This window comes from Pinus tabuliformis, chromosome 2_2 (assembly GCF_031772625.1).
Source record: "Pinus tabuliformis cultivar Carrire ecotype Pingquan chromosome 2_2, CPIR1, whole genome shotgun sequence".
In the NCBI taxonomy this organism is placed as follows: Eukaryota; Viridiplantae; Streptophyta; class Pinopsida; order Pinales; family Pinaceae; genus Pinus; species Pinus tabuliformis.
This window is the reverse complement of record NC_142300.1, coordinates 331338763-331359394: the sequence shown is the minus strand read 5'-3', so window position 1 is coordinate 331359394 and position 20632 is coordinate 331338763. Positions and strand designations below refer to the sequence as shown.

The 20632-nt window shown below is 39.5% G+C and overlaps 2 protein-coding genes across 3 annotated transcripts in view; one reads left to right on the top strand and one right to left on the bottom strand.

Moving 5' to 3' along the window:
- The first annotated feature begins 870 nt into the window (after positions 1-870).
- The window catches only part of LOC149192623 (exonuclease V, chloroplastic-like), a 210594-nt gene continuing 190832 nt past the window's right edge, over positions 871-20632 (top strand). For both annotated transcript variants that reach the window (XM_089404657.1, XM_089404656.1), the window contains exon 1: positions 871-1203. In XM_089404657.1, the coding sequence (XP_089260783.1) occupies positions 934-1203 (270 nt within the window). In that variant the 5' untranslated portion in view covers positions 871-933. The remainder of the gene's footprint in view (positions 1204-20632) is intronic.
- Positions 14696-15797, bottom strand: LOC149192626 (uncharacterized). Its single transcript, XM_089404658.1, has 2 exons — positions 15660-15797; positions 14696-15535 (listed from the first exon to the last, which is right to left on the bottom strand). Exons 1-2 carry the CDS (start codon positions 15785-15787, stop codon positions 15040-15042), a joined length of 624 nt encoding a protein of 207 aa, XP_089260784.1. The 5' UTR covers positions 15788-15797; the 3' UTR covers positions 14696-15039.

Genomic DNA, 20632 nt, shown 5'->3' with positions numbered 1-20632 from the left:
CTGATTCTTTCTCATAAAGTTGTCTTGCATATTCAAACCATTGATTGGCTGTAATATTATTTCCGATTTGCTTCTTCCTTGGTTGAAGTTCCTGCAAGAAAAGCTTTGGGTTATTCTTGCCTAGATATATTAACTCTTCTCGCCTTGTTTGCATGAACTCATATATTTTCCCTTTTGGTATCTGCTTATATAACTTTACATTCATCTTTTCCTTGCCTTTTTGCATTCCTCATCAAACCAAACATTTACAGGAAAACAATTTGATTTCAATTTCCTATTTTTTGCTCTTTTGCACTTCTCAAGTGCATTTTGAATTATATTTGTTAACTCATCATTGTTGAAGCTTTGGAAACCAATTTTCTCCTTCTGAATTAATCTCTCTAGCATTGTTTTGAAGATAGTACAATTTTCTTATATTAAAAGAATTTTGCCCCATTGATAGTGATTGCCAAGAGCATTGGGTTTTCCTCCTATGCAACCTTATGATAACTTTATATAAATTGGGTTATTGTCTGATTTTAAATCCCAAATATACTCTCCAATCTTAACTTTGTCTATCTTTTCTATCAAACTTTATGAACAAATCACATATATAAAATATATCAAATCACATCTTAAAAACAACTTTTTTATAATAGAAAATTGGTTGTTTTTTCAATGTGAAAAATATATATATTCAACCTAATAACATTTGTCATAATAATTTCGAATTATATAATAAAAATAATAAATAAAATTTTGCTCACCCGGGTTGTACGCCCTTTAAATGCCATAAGTCAAATTAACCGACTTCACATCGTCGAGACGTATTCTGATTGAAGTTTCGTTTCACTATTGATCATTGCGCGCGCCTTAAAGGAGGATAACCATGAACATCCTCCAAGGGATGTATTCGAAAGAAGGTTCTCCCGCGCCAGTTGGAGAAAGGGAGAGATGGAAAATGCGGATTCCTGCGTCATTCCGCTGGAAATTGTCAGCGAAGAGGAGATGGCGTGGATTGAAGCTGCGCTCTCAATTTCTTCATCCCACTCCAACTCTTCCTCTGCTTCTTCTCAGTCACCACCGATCCAAATGATGGCGACCAATAATAGTAATGAGAGCGAGAGAGCTTGTTTGAAGGCCGTTGACATAGACATAGAGGATTCTCCTTTGCATCGACACCGTCAACGAAGGGCACTCTCCGTGACTGACATCACAGCTTCAGTATGTTTTTTTTTTCTCCTCTTCCCGGTAAACATAATTAGAGCAGCAAATGGGTTAACAGCAAATGGGTTAAGGGAAATAGATTATTTGCCCAGAGGCCAGACCCCAAGACAAAACAAGCACCGTATTTTTCTGGACGGCGTTTTTGCTTACCTTTGAATACATCTGCTCTTGATTTATTCCAGGGGAAATTTCCTCACGACTTTTGAAACTGAGTCCAAATGTCTATCAATTTTCTAGCATAATCACCTGAAGTTTTAATATTTTACAAATTTGAGGGGGACTTAGCTTTTTTCCACTTCAAGGACCCGAAATGTCTGTTCCCTGGATTCTAAATAGCATCAGTTATATGGCAAATAAATTTGACAAATTCTTAACCTTTACTGGGCTTAGATCTCATCTACTTCCTGTCTTTCATCGTAGCTGCTGTAGTTTTCTAGAGGTCATCCTCCTTCTAGTCCATCTCCCGAGGTTTTATTGGGTGTTTCGGAGTCTTCCAATTTTGAACCGCCACATGTACTTCAAGACGTCCAACTTCTTCCCAGCTCCATTCATCCAATCTTTCCTCCAAGTTGTACACTTTTGCTTCCAGTCATCAAATAAATTCACACTGCCCTTTCTTAACACCTCTCTCTGCCCCCACGTGTTTCCTGTCAACAAAAATTCATGCCGCCCTCAATCAACATATAGCATCACTTTCGAATCATTGCCAGATGGTTGGACAACATGCATTATTCTTCCTTCCTCGTAATGTGCGAGAGGAGTGACCCTGTGAACTACAGGACCATCCAGGTCAGCCCAGTATTTGTTGAACCCCTTGGAGAGATATTGGAATGGAAAATCAACAAATGGGAAGAGGAAGAGAGCCGAGTGTCAAGGAGAATTTCGTCGAAACACTCTACCGTAGACTACTACCTCACTCTGAGCCGCATGATATAGAAAAAATGCGACAGCAAGGATGCGGAACTTTGGTACTGCTTCATAAAATTTCAAGAAGGCGTTTGATATTGTGCCAGGGATGAAGCTACAGGGACTTCTATTGGAGATGGAGTCCAAATGAGTGGAGTGAAGCCATCCACAACATATACGAGCAAGGAATGTGAATGGTCATAGGGATGTTTAGCAGTGACGTGTGAAACAGGGGTGCCTTCTCTACCCATTGTTGTTGGGATTCCACATTGACAAACTGGAATAATGGATAAGTTAGAATGGAAGGGGGAAGAGTGAATATGGCACGGATCATTAGGACACTATGCAACCGACAAGACCAGTTGCGAGCTTTTGCATACGCGTGCGGATGAATGTGAATAAAAGTAAGACTCAGGCGTATTATTATTTTGAATTTTTTTTCTTCAAACAAAGGCAAAAGAAAATGCAGATAAGATTCGGAGGGAATAACTATAAGTCACTCAAAACTACAAATATTCAGGGCTGGAATATAATGAATGCTCCAAGGGGGTTGGAAAGCATCTTCTCACTACAAGATAGATTTAGAATAGCTTAAGTATGTGATTGGGAATACCTATTTCAAGCAGTCGTCACACCCCATCTTCTATATGGTTACAAGGTATGGGGGCCTAGCGTGACTAATAACTAGAAGACCAGTTGTGAAGTTTGGGGTGTTAGAATTCCTTGCACCCCAGGTCTAGTCCATGTTTAGCTAGAAAACATAAACACACTGAAAATGACTAACTTTAAAAACTTTAACATAGCGGAATATATCAGCAATCAGATCAATGATAGTACACAAGAATTAATGCCCAACTGATTTCTTATAAGTCCATTAATAAGAAAATCCACACGGCTCCCGTACCAGGGATAGTGGCCCTTTCCAATCCTTTGACCAAAACACCTAGTGCTGAGGCTTTGTCCTTTAAACCTTTCTTGCCCACATATCAACACCTACAACACTCTAAATACACAACTGTAGCAAACTAGGGCTTTACCAGTCCACCTGAAATCATCCAAATAGTAAACTGCTTACCTGGAAGTAGCTTTTCTCCTTGCTGTAGCAGAAAAACCTCCTTTTCTATCCACAACCACCTTTTGCTAGCCTTACTATAGCCCTCAACTTGTTCCTTCAATTGCTACATGCCTTCTTAGGCCTTTGGCCTACTTCCTTAGGCCCCTGCTGCTTGCTTCTTGACCCTCGGCCCTCCTTGTTTAGCACTATGGCCTGCTCCTAGGTCTGCGGCCAACTTGCTGTTCCAACACAGGCCTATGGCTAGCTGTGACCTCTCCTATGCCCAACACTTGCGGCCCTTTTGTTCTAGCTGCGGCCAGCTCTCGACCCTCCTGCATAGACCTCCACAGAACCTGTGGCCTTCCTCCCTGGTTGTGGCCTCCTTTAGCTCTCCAAAACAACTCTACTTGACCTCCTTCCAACCACAGAAAACATGGCCCACCTTGCTGTCCTCAAACTTGCTCCTGCTGCTCCTTTTGTTGCATGTGGCTAAGTCACATCTAGCCTCATCATACAAGAAGAACGATCCTTTGTCTTCTTGTATTTATACTTTTCCAAGGGGTGCGTCTCTTGGCCTTGCTGGCCGACCTGATCTGACTTGACACCTTAAGTCGACAATAATTAAATTAGACTTATAAATGTTTTCATTGGGTTCAAAGCCCATTAACCAAACTAGAAAGCCCGGGTTTTTCCAATCGGAAATATCTTTCGAGCTACTGAATTTCAACACTCCCTCTTAGTGAGGAAGGTATTTCCACCTCTACTTGGTAGTGGCCTTGCCTTCGAATCTGATCCGCAACCACATCCTTCTGGAAGACCTGAATCTTCGAAGACACCATGCTCCTAGAAGCCTCTTGCTTTAGAGTATCTTGCATGGCCATCCAAACCATGACTTTCCTTGTTCCTAGAAATCTCCAGCTCCAAGACTTTCCTTGTTCCTAGAAATCCCCAACTCCATGACTTTTCCTTGCATGGCCATGACGTCCTTGCATGTGCCATGACTTTTCTTGCATGACCTGACTTTCCTTGCATGGTCCATGACTTTCCTTGCATGCACCATGAATTCCTTGTATGGTCCATGACATTCCTTGCACGCGCCACAACTTCCTTGCATGGACCATGACTTTCCTTGCATGGCCTAGAATACTCCACTTTCTCGCTTGAACCTGAAGGTTAGGCTTCCATTGGGCTACTGATTCTCTCTGAGCTTGCAGTCTCCCTTTGAAGCCATACTCCCTCTAAGCATACACAACCTTCCCTTGGCTCACTCTGCTTTCCCTCTCAAAAAGTAACCTCATGAAAGCCTGTGCACATGCTGCAATTGAACTTGTGTCCTTTTAAGGTCAGTGTCGAGCTGCGGTTGAACACTTGACCTAATCAAACTCTAGACCACCACAACTCAACTCTACAAGTGTCCTTATCCTCAAACACCTCATATGTACATCGCTCCATTGTTGGATATGCAACTTTGTAACCCAATGAAGACTAGGTTCGTACTTCGACCCAACTTTAGGACTGCAGTTTCGATTTAGCAACTTCAGTAGCTCCAACCTAACAGCTTCACAACTTCAACCTTGATGCAACTTCACAGCTTCGATGCAGCTTCATAGCTTCGATGCAACTTCCCAACTTCGATGCAGCTTTAGAATTTTGTTGCACATGAGAGAGAGAGAGACCAAAAACTTCAATTCTAGCTTCCTTATTGAACTTCACACTTTTTCTGCTCCCAGCTAATGCAATTCGAACTTGTGTGATGAGTCGAGTTGCTCCAATATATAGTGAGTTTGTGAGGTCAAATTCCCTTGTTGAGGCCGACTTGGTGGAGGAGGTCTAATTGACTTATTTTTCAATAAAATAAATTTCTTCTTTGACAAATAAATCCCAAGAAGGGTTCTTTACAATATGACATGGACAACTACACTTGACATAAACCCTAGAAGCCTTTAATGGAGGCTTTAACCTAAAAACTATTGACCCAAGCATGAAATCCATGCTTTAATAAGTCAATTTATTTAATAATAAAATCTCTTTTTCTTTCTTTTGATAAATACATTTCATTATGGCTCATGTACAATTATGAACACTGACACTAGTTACATTCTTCAACACTCCCTCTTAACTAGGGAGGTATTCATAATTACCTATATCTATAGAGGTACATGGAAGATCTCTAAAATGAACTACGAAGAGTTCTAGTACACTCAGTGCTACAGACTAGATTCCTAATCTATCCGGGTGGGACTAAGATGGACTACAACTTTTAGCCAGTCTAGGTACCATCAGGTTTACTAGCTAACCATCAACCCAGGGATCTAGGTGCGTATCCAAAGTCAGAGCTCCAAGACCAACACCACCCCCCCTCTTCAGGATCTAGACATCAACACATAGGCCAACCTGATGTCCTCCCTAGCATCCGCCATTAGATGCTTCATCTCTCCCTAATAAACTAGATATATCCATTTGTCCAAGCATGCTTCTCGAGTGTTCATCCTTCTTTATGGAGAGATTTACCTATTCAAACACAAACCCCAATCAACAGTAAACTTTCAAATATACATATATAAGTAAACACAAACCTTCGGGGTCCTCAATCATCCTGATGCCACTTATATCAAGTTATTCATCAGAAGCTTTTCTTCTTTCATTTCTTTAGCAACATCAAGACATCCTCAATACATTGTAGTACTTTCATTCATTCTCTAATTTCTTCTTCAAGGTATCATGACTATCGTAATATGCCCTCCCTCTTAATTGGGGAGATGTACTCTTTTCTACTAACCATGCTTCCTCTTAACTTGGGGAGATCAACATCGGAGAACCTATCATGGCTTCATTCCTTTTTACAACATCAAGGTTATCTTGATCATCTTCATGCTCATCATTATCATCTTCAACTTATGAATATCTTGAAGATTATGTACCTGCAAATCTTCAACAACAAGTACAACCAAATACATATACAGAGGCATGAAGTTAACTATATCAAAGTTATGTCAATATAATGGAAGCATCAAAATAATCAAATACTTTAGACATCAAATACCTAAACTTAGTTAGGTTTATAATCAGCAAAAGTTACATACTCAACTTCTAGACTACATCATCAAAACTTAAAGCAATTCAATCAAGATATCAGTCTCATTATATCTAGGGCCTCAATATTATTTTCAAAGATAGATGACAAACTCTACCATGATTTATTGCAAACCCTAGATTCCATCTTCGAGACACAAAGCCTTAGATATCAGTAGTTAATAACAATCCTACCATGCATCTAAGGTTTCAACAATGTTAGACTCTACTAGGGTTTGTTGCAAACCATAGATTTTATTATCAAAACTAAATCATATCGGAAAACAATATCATCATATCCTAGAATATCAATCTCTACTAGGGCTTTGTTACAAACCCTAGAGTTCACAAACATGAGCATCAATAATTAGGTTAGCATACTCACATATTCATGTACTAACATTTCTCATCAATGTTAGAAATACAACAAATTTTCTCTAGGCTAGGGTTTCGATCATACACCTAGAGATTCATTCCTAGGACCTCATTTTAGCTAGTACAAGGGTTTTGCTTATAAACCCTAATTTACCAAACCCTAAAGATCTAGGGTTTCAATACATAACTTAGACATTAACAACAAACCCTAAAGGGCTAGGGTTTCTATAACAATACCAAAACATCAAAAGAATAGGAATTCTAGATTTCATCAACAACCCTAAGTAGACTAGGATTTCAATATTAGCACCTTAGGTTAGGGTTTTACAGTGAACCTTTTTAGGGTTCCACAAGAATGCTAATATAACGAGGGTAGATTCAATCTAATGATTAATCAACCTAACAAGAATCTTTACGATTCAAAACCCTAGACATAACGATGTCAGTAATGTAAAGCAAATTTAAAAAGAAGAATGACCATACCTTTTGTATGAAGAGAACTTTATAACAAAGCTTATAGTCTAAGACATACCTCGAGTTGTTCCTTAACAAACCTTGTAGGACATCAATTCTTGAGGGACTTCCTTTGCAACAAAACTTCTTCCATGCTTCAAATTTGTCCTTTGAAGTCTCCTTCATAACCATTGTGTATTCTGCAATCTTTCCTACCACGGAAAACATAGAAAGTTATTAGAATATAATGCAAACAAATCTTGATGTGAGAAGGAAACCAAACATGAAACTATGAACAACAAAGAACATAATACTTATCTTTTGGTAAAATGGTGGAGGCTCCCTCTTAATCCAAACTTGAGGGAAACCTACAACTTATCAAGATAAAAGGTGTTCTAACAAGACATGTTAGACCTACAAGTTCTAGAAATCAAAACATAAAAGAAACAATTCAAAACTTAAACAGAAGACTAAGAGGGATAAGAGAGAGAGGACTTAGTAGTATAAGTCCTTGTCTTCCAATTCTTCAATCTTGCTATTTCTTAGGTGGTGCTTCATCGACAATATTTGCTTGATCCCTATCTCTCCTTTTATTCCTTGGATTCTTTGGACATTGATTTTTATAATGACCCATCTTATGACAATTGTAGCATTCAATCTTTGATAGGTCTACTTTCTTCTTTGGTCCTTTGAACTTCTTGAAGGTTCCCTTCTTCTTGTGATGAGCAGAATAAACATTTGAGATGTTCTCTTCTTCATCCTCCTTGTTGTTTACTAACGATATTCTGGCTTCTTCTTGACTGCATGCATTCCACATTTGTTCAAATGTTGGAGTATCCTTCCAACTGTTGATTCCTGATGCAAATGCACTCCAAGATTCGGTAGACCTAGAAGAGCAGTAATTACAAGCTCCTTTTCTGGTACAATTTCATCTATTGCTTGAAGTTCATCTCTGATTCTAGATATCCTTATAAAGAAGGATGCCACAGTATCATCTTTCGTCATCTTGATAGTTCTTAATTCATTCTTGAGGCTTGCTATTTGACCAATGTTCTTGATTGTGAATAATTTGGATAGAGCTTCATACATTTCTTGAGTGGAATCTATGTTGGATATGTATGGAATGAGGTTGTCCTTTACTCCATCCACTATTAGGTTCATGGCCAAGATCTCAGTTTCTCTGAACTTTGCTTTCTCTGCTTCATCTGTAGGCTTCTTGATTTTTCCTAGAACAAGATCCAAAACTTTGTTCTTTTTGAGAATGAGATCTATCCTCTTTCTCCAGACTCTGTAGATGGAGGCTCCTTCTAATTTGTTTTCTCCCTTCATTGAGTTAGACATTCTTCTTGTAGATAATAGATTCTTCTTTTATAATCCTTTTCCTAGATGACCTTCCTTCAATCTTTTTTTCTTTAATAGATCTTTAGGCTGCCTTTTTCCTTCTTCTTCACCTTAGCTCTGATACCATGTTGGAAAATCGGAAAGGCAGAAATATTTTCTCTTGTTGATAATTACTTGTGATTTCTTTGAGTTATTATTATCTTTCTTATGTTCTTCTTTTATCTTAGTTCATCAAGCAATTACCAAAACCAAAACACGAAGATCAAGGACACCAGATGTAGGTGCATAGCCAGGGCAAAACCCCTATATAGGGGAAAACCCAGTCAAGAACTCTTCCTTCAGTAATTCAAATGAGATAGACCAAGACCCTAGACCAAAAGACCTTCCTCCTCCACCAAGTCAACTCTTCCTTCTAATAGATGATCTCTTCCAAAGTTACCAAGTGTCAGCTTCTCAAATGCAGCTTCAACCCAGAATTTCGACCCCCAGCTTCAGAACTTTGACCCAGCTTTAGGACTGCAATTTCGATCTAGCAACTTCAGTAGCTCCAGCCTAGCAGCTTCACACCTTCGACCTTGATGCAGCTTCACACCTTCGACCTTGATGCAGCTTCATAGCTTCGACCTTGATGCAACTTCACAACTTCGATGCAACTTCATAGCTTCGATGCAACTTTACAGCTTCGATGCAGTTTCCCAACTTTGATGGTATGATGACAAAGGAATGCAACATGGTTGAAGTACTCTCAATCAAGGAAATGAAGTTGTTGAAGGAAGCGTAGATGAACAAAAGAAGAAAAGAGGTATGTATGCATATGTATGATAAATTGAGTCATGTCATTATATAGTTGCTGATAGCATGGGTAAGTCCTATACCTCATGGGCATGGTCAAAGGGATCTCTTCCTTTGGAAAAATGCATGAGGGCATGGTTCACATATTGACTTGATGAAATCAACATAATATGTCCTCATATGAAATATGAGGTGGTTGACAAAGATGTAGGAACTATGAACGAAAGTTCCTGGGAAGCAGTATGTGAAGAAAAGAAAGGAGAGATCGTGAAAAATGCAACTATGAGCACAAGGAAATCAACATCCTTGTTATCACCCCAAAAAACTCTCCTAGGTTGTATATTAGAGATGCTCGGGAACATTACAAACTCAACAAAATGTAGGAAAATTGGTGGATGAATGAAAGAAATGCTGCATATTCAAGCTAGATGACCACTTCTACTATGTTTAACCCCAGATATGGGTGAACACCCCCAGACTACAAGGCTTTAGACCACCAATTACTCACAGTTTTAAAGAAAAAGTGATGATGGAGAATACTAGTCACACCAGCAGATGCACAGGACCCTGTGATGGCCAGCTGCAACTAGTTTAAAAGTCTGTAAATCTATTTCTTAATGCACATACAGGATGACAGGTCTCTGGCATTAAAACAACAGAATCCTGCATACAAATTCAATGAAACTAACTAGATTTTAACACAGAGGTGGGATGATAGCTCCTCTAATGCTAAACATCAGCAGCACATGAATAAATGCACCACAGGCACAGCTTGGAACAAAGAAGAAGAAGTGGAAAGTGAACAATTAACAACAAAAGAAGCTTGTATTAGCTAGAAATGCAGACCAGAAGCTGCAGGTTACACAGTAGTTACAGTCTCCAGAAGTTGAAGTTTACACCAAAATGACATTCATCAACCTCCTTACATCTTTCTTCTGGGTATATATATAATTTGTTTACAAAAACACTCAGCTAAGTTCCACGAGGAGGGGTCATAATGGACCACCCACACATTAATTCTTCTGATAGTTTGTTGGTTACAATCTGACGGTCTTAATGAATAAATCGACCTTTTCTGGTGCTCAGCCGTCCTTTCTGAGCATATGGAATGTAATGTGTACAAGGCTCCATCACTGATAATGAATTCAACTGCTCGAGGCAGTGCTTTCCTTCCTCGGCCGTGCTGTCTCTTTAACTGTGGTTGCTGAGAATTCAATGCACAGTGTACAGGATGATTTCTTCCTTCTTCGCGCGCATAAAACAGGCTGAAAACACTGAAAAATGCATGAAAGTGGACGATGGCCTGCGAATGAATACTGACCGTTGGATCTGACAAATAGACGGTGGAGATTGGATCGGAGGGCACTATCGGGGAAGACGGGCGGAGACAGATCTGGGCCGTCAGATCGCAGCGGGAAAGATCAGACGGCTATCGGGAGTGGGAGTTGCGCACAAGTTAACGAGCGGGGGACCGTATCGGAAGGGTGGTAAGTGGTTTCCCCGCACTGCTTTTGGTGCTCGACAGTATCCGTATGAGGGCGAGCGATCCAACGAAAATGCGACATGTGGCAGGCGAGAAACCACTTCCCCGCGGGTTAACAGACGAGCAGGTTCACGGATCGGGGGAAGCGTCAATCGTTGGATCTCCGTGGGTTGATCGGACGACGGAGAATTAACATGCGTTTTGGTTGATATGACAGGCGAGGGGCGGGCCCGGGCTTTATTAAAGCTTAGGGTTATAAACTTTATTATATGCGCGGGGTTATGTCACTAAGGCTTAAGTTTAGCTTTGCACCCGGGAATAAATGAAGAATAGGTTTAAACGGGGTTTAATAGGTTTTAAACAAAAAGAAGCCCGGGAGCCCGAAAAAGGGTTTAGGCGGGGTTTACAAAAGACTATAGAGAGACATGAAAATAATGGGTTAGGGGAGAAATAGGAGAACGGAAGAGGAGGTGGAAACGGAGGTGTGGGAGTTATAAGGAGAAAAGGGAAAACGAAGGAGAAAGTATGAAAAACTGCTGTCAGCCTTATACAACCAAACCAACACTGCTCAACACCTATTTAGATCCATCAACTGCTGAAGAACATAGCAGAGCTAACATTGGCTCCTTCTGGGGATGAGATCCTCCCTGTGAGGTCTCAAGAACCTGCAGATCAATGCCTTTCCAGCTGAAAACAAATTAACAAAAATTCCTAGTGTTCCATTGGGCATGGAGTCTACTGCATCTGTACTAAAACTGATAAAACATAATATTTACAACTTTTTAAGGCCCAAAGACCTTAAACAACATAAACTTTCAAAAACCGCCCATTAACTGGGCCATCAAAAACTGCCTCTCCTCCCATAATTTTCAGTATGAAGGTGTTGTTCCCTTGAACCTGTGAAATGATGAAAGACCCTGTCCAGAAAGCATCAAACTTCCCATGATTGCCTTTCTTCTCCTTTAGTGCATCCCATTTCAAAACCAAGTCACCAACTTGAAAATTATTTGATTTTGCCTTCTTGTCAAAGGTTTTCTTGACCCTCTTCTGATGTGCTGCAACCTTTTCAACCAGCTGTTCCCTAATCTGATGTATTTCTGCTAGATCAGTGATCCTTTTTGCCATGTCTTCTTCCTCATTCTGCTCTGTTTGAAGGAACTTTGCCACAAGGAGAGTTAGCTGAATTGGAAATACAGCCTCAGTGCCATATACCAGCTTGAAAGGAGAATTTTCTGTGGATTTTTTAATGGTCACTCTGTCAGCCCACAGTGCATACTTGAGCTTTGAATCCCAATTCTTTTTATTGTCCTCTAACAGCTTTTTAGTTATCCTGATCAGACTTCTATTAGAGGATTCTGCTAGACCATTTCCCTGTGGATAATATAAGGTGGAATGAACAAGTTTGATACCCATTGAATCACACATTTCCACCATTTCTTTTGCCCTGAAAGCAACTGCATTATTTGTGATTAGTTTATGTGGACAACCAAATCTGCTGAAGATATTTTCAATTAAAAACTTCATGACCACATTATGATCATCCTTCCTAGTAGGGATTGCTTCAATCCACTTAGTGAAATAATCAGTGGCTACTAATACCCACCTGTGCTGGCCACTGGAATGTGGATTGATTTCTCCAATGAAATCCAAACCCCACTGCTGAAAAGGTCCTTTTGCAATTATTGGTTTTAAGGGTAGGGACTTTAACTGCTGTTTTCCTTCAAATCTTTGGCACTTGTCACAAGATTTAACAAAAGAAAATACATCGGAAAATAAAGTGGGCCAATAGTACCCAGCTCTGAGAATTTTATGGGCTGTAGTCTTCCAATAATGGTGCCCTCCACACATGTTGTTATGAAATTGCTGCATAACTTCTTTTGACTGTTCTTTGTCCAGACACCTTAAAAATATTCCAGATGCATCCTTCCAGTAGAGCAGATTTTCTATAATGCAATACTTTGCTGCTCTAAGTTTTAAAGTTTTGGCCTGACTTTGAGTAAATCCTGAAGGGATCTCTAGCTTTAGCAAGAAATTATTATTACAACATACCAGTTACAAGAAGCTAGGTTCTCGGCCACTAACTGCTTTTTCTCTGTTTCAACTGTTTTTTCCTCTTCATCTGTTTGACCGATTTCTGCAATTGTGCTCAGGAAATCAATATCTAAAGACCTGGAATTTTCCTCAGCCAATTACTTAGCAAGTCCCTGACTTCTGACCAGCTTGGTGGGCTTTAGCTCTATATTAAATTCTATCATTTTTGCAATCCATTTTGCCCTTCTTCCATCAGCATCAGTTTGAGTCAAGACATCTTTAATTGCAGCAGAAGGTACATATGCAACTATTTTGGAATGAAGGATATCAACTCTAAAAGCTTTCAAGGATTTAATAAGAGCATAGGTCTATTTTTCAATAATATCATACCTCAGTTCAGCATCCCTCAAGTTCTTGCTGAAAAATGCCACTGGATGTTCTGAACCTTCTTCATCTGCCTGCAATAAAACTGATGCAATGGTGTCTTCAGAGGCAAAAGAAAATATGTGGAACTCCTTGCTGTAATTTGGACTTATTAATGTGGGAGCTTCCATTATAGCCTTTTTAATAGACTCAAATGATTCTCTTGCTGCATCAGTCCATCTTACCTCTGATCCTTTCTTCAACATGGAGGTCACATGTTTAACCAATTTTGCAAAATTTGGAATAAACCTCCTGACAAAATTAATTTTGCCCAAAAAGGACTTGATATCCTTTTTTGATCTCGGGACATACAAAGTCTGTATTGCCTTTGCTCTTTCTGGGTCAATTTGAACACCTGTAGCAGACACAACATGTCCTAACAACTTGCCTTCTTCCAAAGCAAATTGTGATTTTTTGGGATTGACTGAGATTCCAAACCTCCTGTACTTCAAGAATACTTTTTTCAAATCCTGTAAATGATTTTGATGGCTGCTGGAGTAAACTATTATATCATCAAGGTAGATAAGCACAAATTTGTCCTTCTCTCCCACAAATGCTATATCCATAGCTCTCTGAAAGGTGGCTCCAGCATTCATCAATCCAAAAGGCATTTTGGCATACATAAAAGTGCCCCAAGGAGTGGTAAATGCAGTCTTTTCTTGATCATCTGGGTGCACAGCAATTTGATTAAAGCCTGAAAAACCATCCAAGAATGACATCACTTTAGCTCCTAAGACCTTTTGCAGCAAATGTTTCGTCTTTGGCAGAGGATAGTTGTCTTTCTTGGAGCATTTGTTTAAATTTATGAAATCAACACACAGTCTGATTTCTCCACTTTTCTTCTTTACAACCACCAAATTGGCTACCCATTTAGAATATCTAAGAGGGACTATGATCTTGGCAGCCAGCTATTTTTTAATTTCTTTTTCAATCAAAGGAAGAAGCATAGGATTTATTGGTCTCAGCTTCTGTTTGAAAGGACTGGTGTCTTTTTCCAGAGGGATTTTATGCTGAATTATATTCTTATCATAAGTTTTCAGGTCACTATATTCCCAGGCAAACACATCAGCAAATTGCCTCATTAAATTGCAGTATTCAGCACTTTGATCAGCAGACAAATGAGTGGACAAATTCACATACCTAGGCTGACCTGGACTTCCTATATCATGCTTACAGACTGCAGATTGGTCTTCTTTTTGGGCAGCCTTATAAGGCACATCATTTTGGTCAAACAGTCTTTCAAGAGGAATTAGACCCTTAGGAATATGGTTGTTGGGAAGCTGAACAATGCTGTCTTTACCAATTTTATTTCTAAGCTGGGACTGGGGTTTTTCTTCCAAGGCATCATTTTCTTGGTCAATTTGCATTTCGGAAAACTCATCAATGACTTGAAGAAACCTATTTATCTCATCATCATCTTCAAAAACTTTCCAATGGTGGACATTATTAGGCAAGGAAGGTCTGTACTTGATTTGGACTTCGTAAACTAATCTGGAAGGCATGGGAGGTATAAACCAGTGTTGCACACATCGCGATCGGGATTTAATCGGCGCCGGGAAAAAAGCGGAAAAAATCGTTAAAATCGGGAAAAAATCGGAAAAAAGCGGGAAAAAATCGTTTGGCACAAAAATATTCATTTTTTTTCAATTTTTTTCAATTTTTTTAATATCTAAACCATCTACAACATAAAATAAATACATTGACACATAAATATGATAAAAAAACTAATATATAAGATGTTTAATATCATTTCTAGCGCTAAAATCACACATAACATTGAATCATGTCCTGAATAGTAAGTCCTGAGTCCCAAGTCCAACTCAGCCTCAAAATATCAACAAAAAATATGATAATGTATCTCATCATGTCATAATGTCATATACAATAAAATGAAAGTCTAATCCTATTGATTTCCTCTGCCCCTCTTGCGAGAAAATGGCACAACTTTCTCTTTCCCTCTAGATGTAGAAGCTGGTGCCTGTGGTGGTGGAAATGGCAGTGGAGTCTGACGTGCTCTAGAAGCTGAAGAACTAGTAGTAGCAGCTACAGGAGGCTGAGGTGGACGGAGACCACGTCCTCTACTGGTGGTAGTGGTAGCCCGGGTAGCCCTGGTAGGCGGTGTCACCTCCTCCTCCTGCTCCTCCAACTCCTCCTCCTCCTGCTCCTGCTCCTGCTCCTCCTCCTCCTCCTCCTCCCCCTCCTCCTCCCCCTCATCCTGCACTAACCAATCCTCAGTGGGATCCATGAGAGGCCTCTCGGTCTCAACCCTCCATTCAGCAGTGGTGTCAATCCCATCCAATGAGATGGCTTCCGTATCAGGTGTCTTCTCTAGTTGTTTCACCCACAATCGAAGATTGTAGTAGACATAGACCATGTCATTAAGTCTATGGGACTCCAACCTGTACAAAGTTCATGAAATAATAAATTAATAATTAATATTATAAAAAAAATATTGTTTAAAACTTTAATGAATTCAAAAATTTATTTGGAAATTTGCAATATTTTAAATGTTTAAGTGTTAACCTATTGCGCTTCTTGTTGTGTATTTTTTCAAATACACTCCAATTGCGCTCACATCCCGAGGAGCTGCATGTTTGGCTGAGGATGCGTATGGCAAGATTTTGCAAAAGGGGTACTCTGCCACCATACATCTTCCACCATGCGTCTACAACAAAATTACAAATAAAATTTTAAATAAACATAAGAAAAAAATGGAATTTGAAGAAACAATGAAATTTGAAACAAAGTACATACTACAAACTAAAAAATACCTGGCATTTTAACCGTCCTATCAATGACAGCCATCTCAAAGCCAAATAAGCCACCTGACAACTTATATTGCTCAATTTGTCTAGAGATCTCCATACGTTCTTCTGAAGATCTCACCATCTTCTGGACACAGGTTAATAATCCTTCCATGACCTCAACATCAAAATTAAACCCACATGCATAAGAAAATGCAGGGTTCAGGAAAAGCCCAGCAGCATGAATGGGACGATGGAGTGTGTTGTTCCATCGCTCATCAATGACGTTCCATAGAAGGAGTTGTCTCTGGAACCCATCATCTCCCTTGTCATCATAGTAGGACCGAATGGCTTCTTTGGCCCTATCCATGGCTTCATACAAATAGCCCATTGCGGGCTTCTCACCATCAACCAACCGAAGAACCTTTACCAAAGGTTCTGTAACAGCGCACACCTCCTGCACTCCCGCCCAGAAGTCCTCCTGGTATGAAACTACTCTGCAGACGGCCTCTCCTTCTGGTTTGCGGCTCATTGACGAAGCACGCCACTCCTCTGAAAGAAACATTCTCTTCAAATCCCACATAGAATTCAAGAGGGATTGAAGAGATATGAAACTCGTCGCAAACCGTGTAATGGCGGGGCGCACCAACTCTTTGTTGTTGGTGCATTTTCTCATCAAGCTAAGCACAGATGTGTGATTGTAAATAAATTTTGTGATGCTTTTTGATGAGTCAACAACCTCTTTGACAAAGGGAATTTTCCCAATGTCCTCTAACATCAAATCAATACAATGGGCAGCACAAGGTGTCCAAAATAAAGCAGGATGCCTGTCCATAAGCATTCTACCAGCAGCAACATAATTTGCAGCATTGTCCGTTATGACTTGGACAACATTTTCTGCACCCACCTCCAAAATAAACACATCCAGCAAATCACATAAAGTTCTTGCATCTTTGATTTGATGAGTTGCATCAACAGATTTGATAAACATAGTCCCCAAGGGACAACTAACCAAGAAGTTTATAAGGGTTCTCCCCTTTTGGTCAGTCCAACCATCTGACATAACAGTGCATCCTGTTTGTGCCCATGATGCCCTAAAATCCTCCAATCTTTGGGTGTAGTCACGCTTTTCATCTTGAAGAAGCCGGCCTCTGAAATCATGAAGAGAAGGGAGTTTGTACCCCGGGCCAACACTGGCAATAGCATCAACAGTAGGTTGGAAAAATGGATTATTTCTTATAATGCTGAAAGGAATATCACTCCAGAGGAGAAATTTTGTCATCAACTTGTCAGCTTTTTCTTTTTCAGTTCTTTTTAGCATTGAACCAATAGTTGGTTGTGAACCAGGTGTGGTTCGAGGAACAAAATATGATGATGCAGCTACCGGATTGACTGACGCTGCAGTAGAACCTGTGCCACTTGGCCCACTTCCTTCAGCTGACCTTTTTAGTTGCCTTTTGAGTTCTTCTTTGGCGTCTCTAGTGTGCTCTAATTCTCCCAATGCTCTCATGGCTTTTTGGATAATTTCAGCATTTGTCTTTAGACAGGGCCCCACATCACGTCCAGGGATTTGTGCAAGGTGGAACTTCAACCTGTACACCCCCCCGAATATTTCCTTTCCACACAACTTGCAATACAAGTTTTGTCTATCATTCGGAGTTTTAGGGTCACCATATTCCCAGAAAGGATCCAATTTCCTTGGCATGTTTGTTTTTGAATTTTGAATTTGCAAACCTATGGAAAAATAAGGATTAGGAAATAGGAATTTAGGATTACATAAATGATAATAGTAAATACAAATTACAATTTAGCATTTGCAAAATTACAAGCTAATTATTTCCAAAATCCCAATTTCTAAACCCAAGTTACCCAACCAAATGCCAAAAAACAATGAAAAATAAAAAAAAATAAACAATGTTTAAAGAAAATGAGAAAATAAAAATAAAAAATTGGTTCTCATAGTCATAACAAATAACCCATCCCAAATCAATGAAAAATTTCCAAAAATTCTTTAAAAACAATGAAAAACAAAGTTTTTATAGAACCAAAACAAAAAAAAATTAATCTACATACCTGGTTTATGGACAAATTGGTGATCTTGGCTTGGATTCCTCCTAAAATCGCTTGGATTCGCTCCCAAATCCGATGGCAACCCTCTCCCTCACTTCTTCTCCTCCTCCTCCGCGCGGACTGCTGAATGAAATAAAAGAAAAATCGATTTTCTATATAAAACGCCCGCTGCCCGCGCCTCTGGCGATTTTAACATAAAAAATCGCGATTTTTTCGATAAAAATCGTTATAAAAAAAGTGGCGATTTTTATGTATAAAAATCGCGATTTGAATCGGCTAAACGAAAAAATCGCGCTTTTACGATAAAATCGCGATTTTAACAACACTGGTATAAACAAACTGGCAGAAACAACAAGGGATCAGCAAGCTGATTTTGGGCTCTAGGAATATATGAAATACAGAAATTATCAAAACAATTTCTGATTCTCCATACCTCATCTCTATATGCTTTTAGCGTTGGGTGCTTTGCTTGAAATGTTTTATTTACTTGCTGAATGATTAAATCAGCATCTCCAAACACTTTTAGATTCTTGATACCTTTGTCTTTTGCTGCATTAAGGCCCAACAACAAAGCTTCATATTCTGCTATGTTGTTTGTGACTTGAAAAACTAGCTTAAAAGACAGTTGAATGCTTTCTTGTTGTGGAGATACTAGCACCACCCCTGCTCCTGCAATCTCCCTGGAACATGCTCTATCAAAGAACAACTCCCAAATCTGACTTCCTTGCTCTTTCTCGGCCTGAACTGTTGGTTTCCTGATCTGCATTATGGCCTTATGAGATTCTTTTATTTCGAGAATACATGCTCCAAAATCGGTGTCCACTGCATATATAGGATGATTTGTAGGATTTTTCTCATCACTGATAATGTATGCCAACTGTGCTTCTCTGTACAATCTCCTACTTTCTCCTCCAAAAACTGGGACAGTGGCATAAGATAGATCATTCTGTAATGTCCCACCTAGTCTCTTAATCCACCCTCTGGACAACAACATGCCAAACTTAGGAGGGACATCTGCTACCACAATATCCATCATCATACTCTTCATGGGCAGCTGAGTTAAGGTAATGGCCAGATCTTTAATCAATCCAAGACATTTCACCTTCCTTGAATCAAAAGAAAATAAATCATGATAGGGTCTAGTGATATCAATGCCTAACTCTTCCATGACAGCTTTAGGCATTAAATTGTGGCTGGCCCCTGTGTCTAGCAGACATTGTGGAGGATTTTATCATGAATGGTTAAGGAGACATAAAAAGATGGAGAGTTATTATCAGCAGGTTCAATCATAGGGCTGAGCACAATGGTAGACTTGTCATCTTGCAAATTGACAGAGTCAGTGGAGGTTTGTGTGGTTTCTAGCTTAAGGGCTTCAAGGATAGGCTTTCTAAATACTTCACTCTTTACCAACTCTACCAGAGGCACAGAGATTTTCAATTTCTGGACTTCTGACTCAAAGCTGAAAGAAGAAGGTAACTTATCCGAACCTTTTACCTCTTGAACTGGAGCTTTGAGGATGACTAGATCAGCTGCTAGTTTTCTCTGCCTGCTATTCTGTGACTCTGTTTGGATAGCAGCCCTTTGGGCATAATTTTCTTTGACATTCTTTGCATTTGACCTCAGGTTATATCTCTGCTGCTGTTCAGCTTGTAGGACAACTTTTCTATCCCATTCTTGACTATCTTGTTCCTGCAACAAAGACTCTTCATAAGCGGCCAAAGTCAAAAATGCAGCGCTGCCTTTATCTTCCATGCAGTGAATTTCATCCTCATCTTCTTCAAATTGTTCTTCCTCCATGACTACATTTTGGAAAGGAGCTTTAACTTTTTGATCTTCTTTTGAATCTTCACCCCTCTGCATTATTTGTAACTGCTCATTTGCTCTTCTGAATGGATTGGGGGTTCTTGGAGCAAATGTGTTCTGGTGCCTTGTTTTCCCTAAATTCTGTTCAACTTTCAGCTTAGAAATTTCAGCAGCTAATGACTCTATCATCTTAGTCATTTTGTCCAATTTAGGCTCTGAAGATGAAGTAGAAGAAGTAGAAGCCTGAGCTCTCTGCCTCCTTCTGTCAGCTTGATTTTTTAACTTTTCTGCTGCCATGATATTGGATTCCACTTCTAATGCTGCATCCTGCATATCTTCTAGAGTAGCACATCTCCTTTCTCTCAATAACAGGCAGAAATCAGAGTCAAAAGCATTGGCATAAGTGAGTTTGGCAGAGGTAGGAGTAGGCTTTACCTCAGCTGGTATCTTACTATACATTTGATTGAATCTTTTATTAAAATCAGGGAAAGATTCACCATTTTTCCTCTTCAGATTACCAAACTCAGTATGATAATACAACAAGTCTTTTTTATCTCCCCATTGCTTCAAAAACGCATCATCTAATGCTTCAATATCAGTTATAGATCTCTGGGGCAATTCTCTAAACCACTTCCTAGCCTCTCCATCAAGGCTCTGGACAAAAACTCTCATCCACACATCATTTTCACTTATATCTAAATTATCAGCATAACTGTAAAAAGCTTCAAGATGTTCTTCTGCTGTTACTCCCTCTGTTCCAGTGAATTTAGGCATATATTTTTGATATTCTCCCACAGGCATAGGATTTAAAGGAACAGGCAAGACTAAAGGTCCATATCTAGCAGCAACAATTCTCTCAATCCTCGTAGGTGCTTGCTG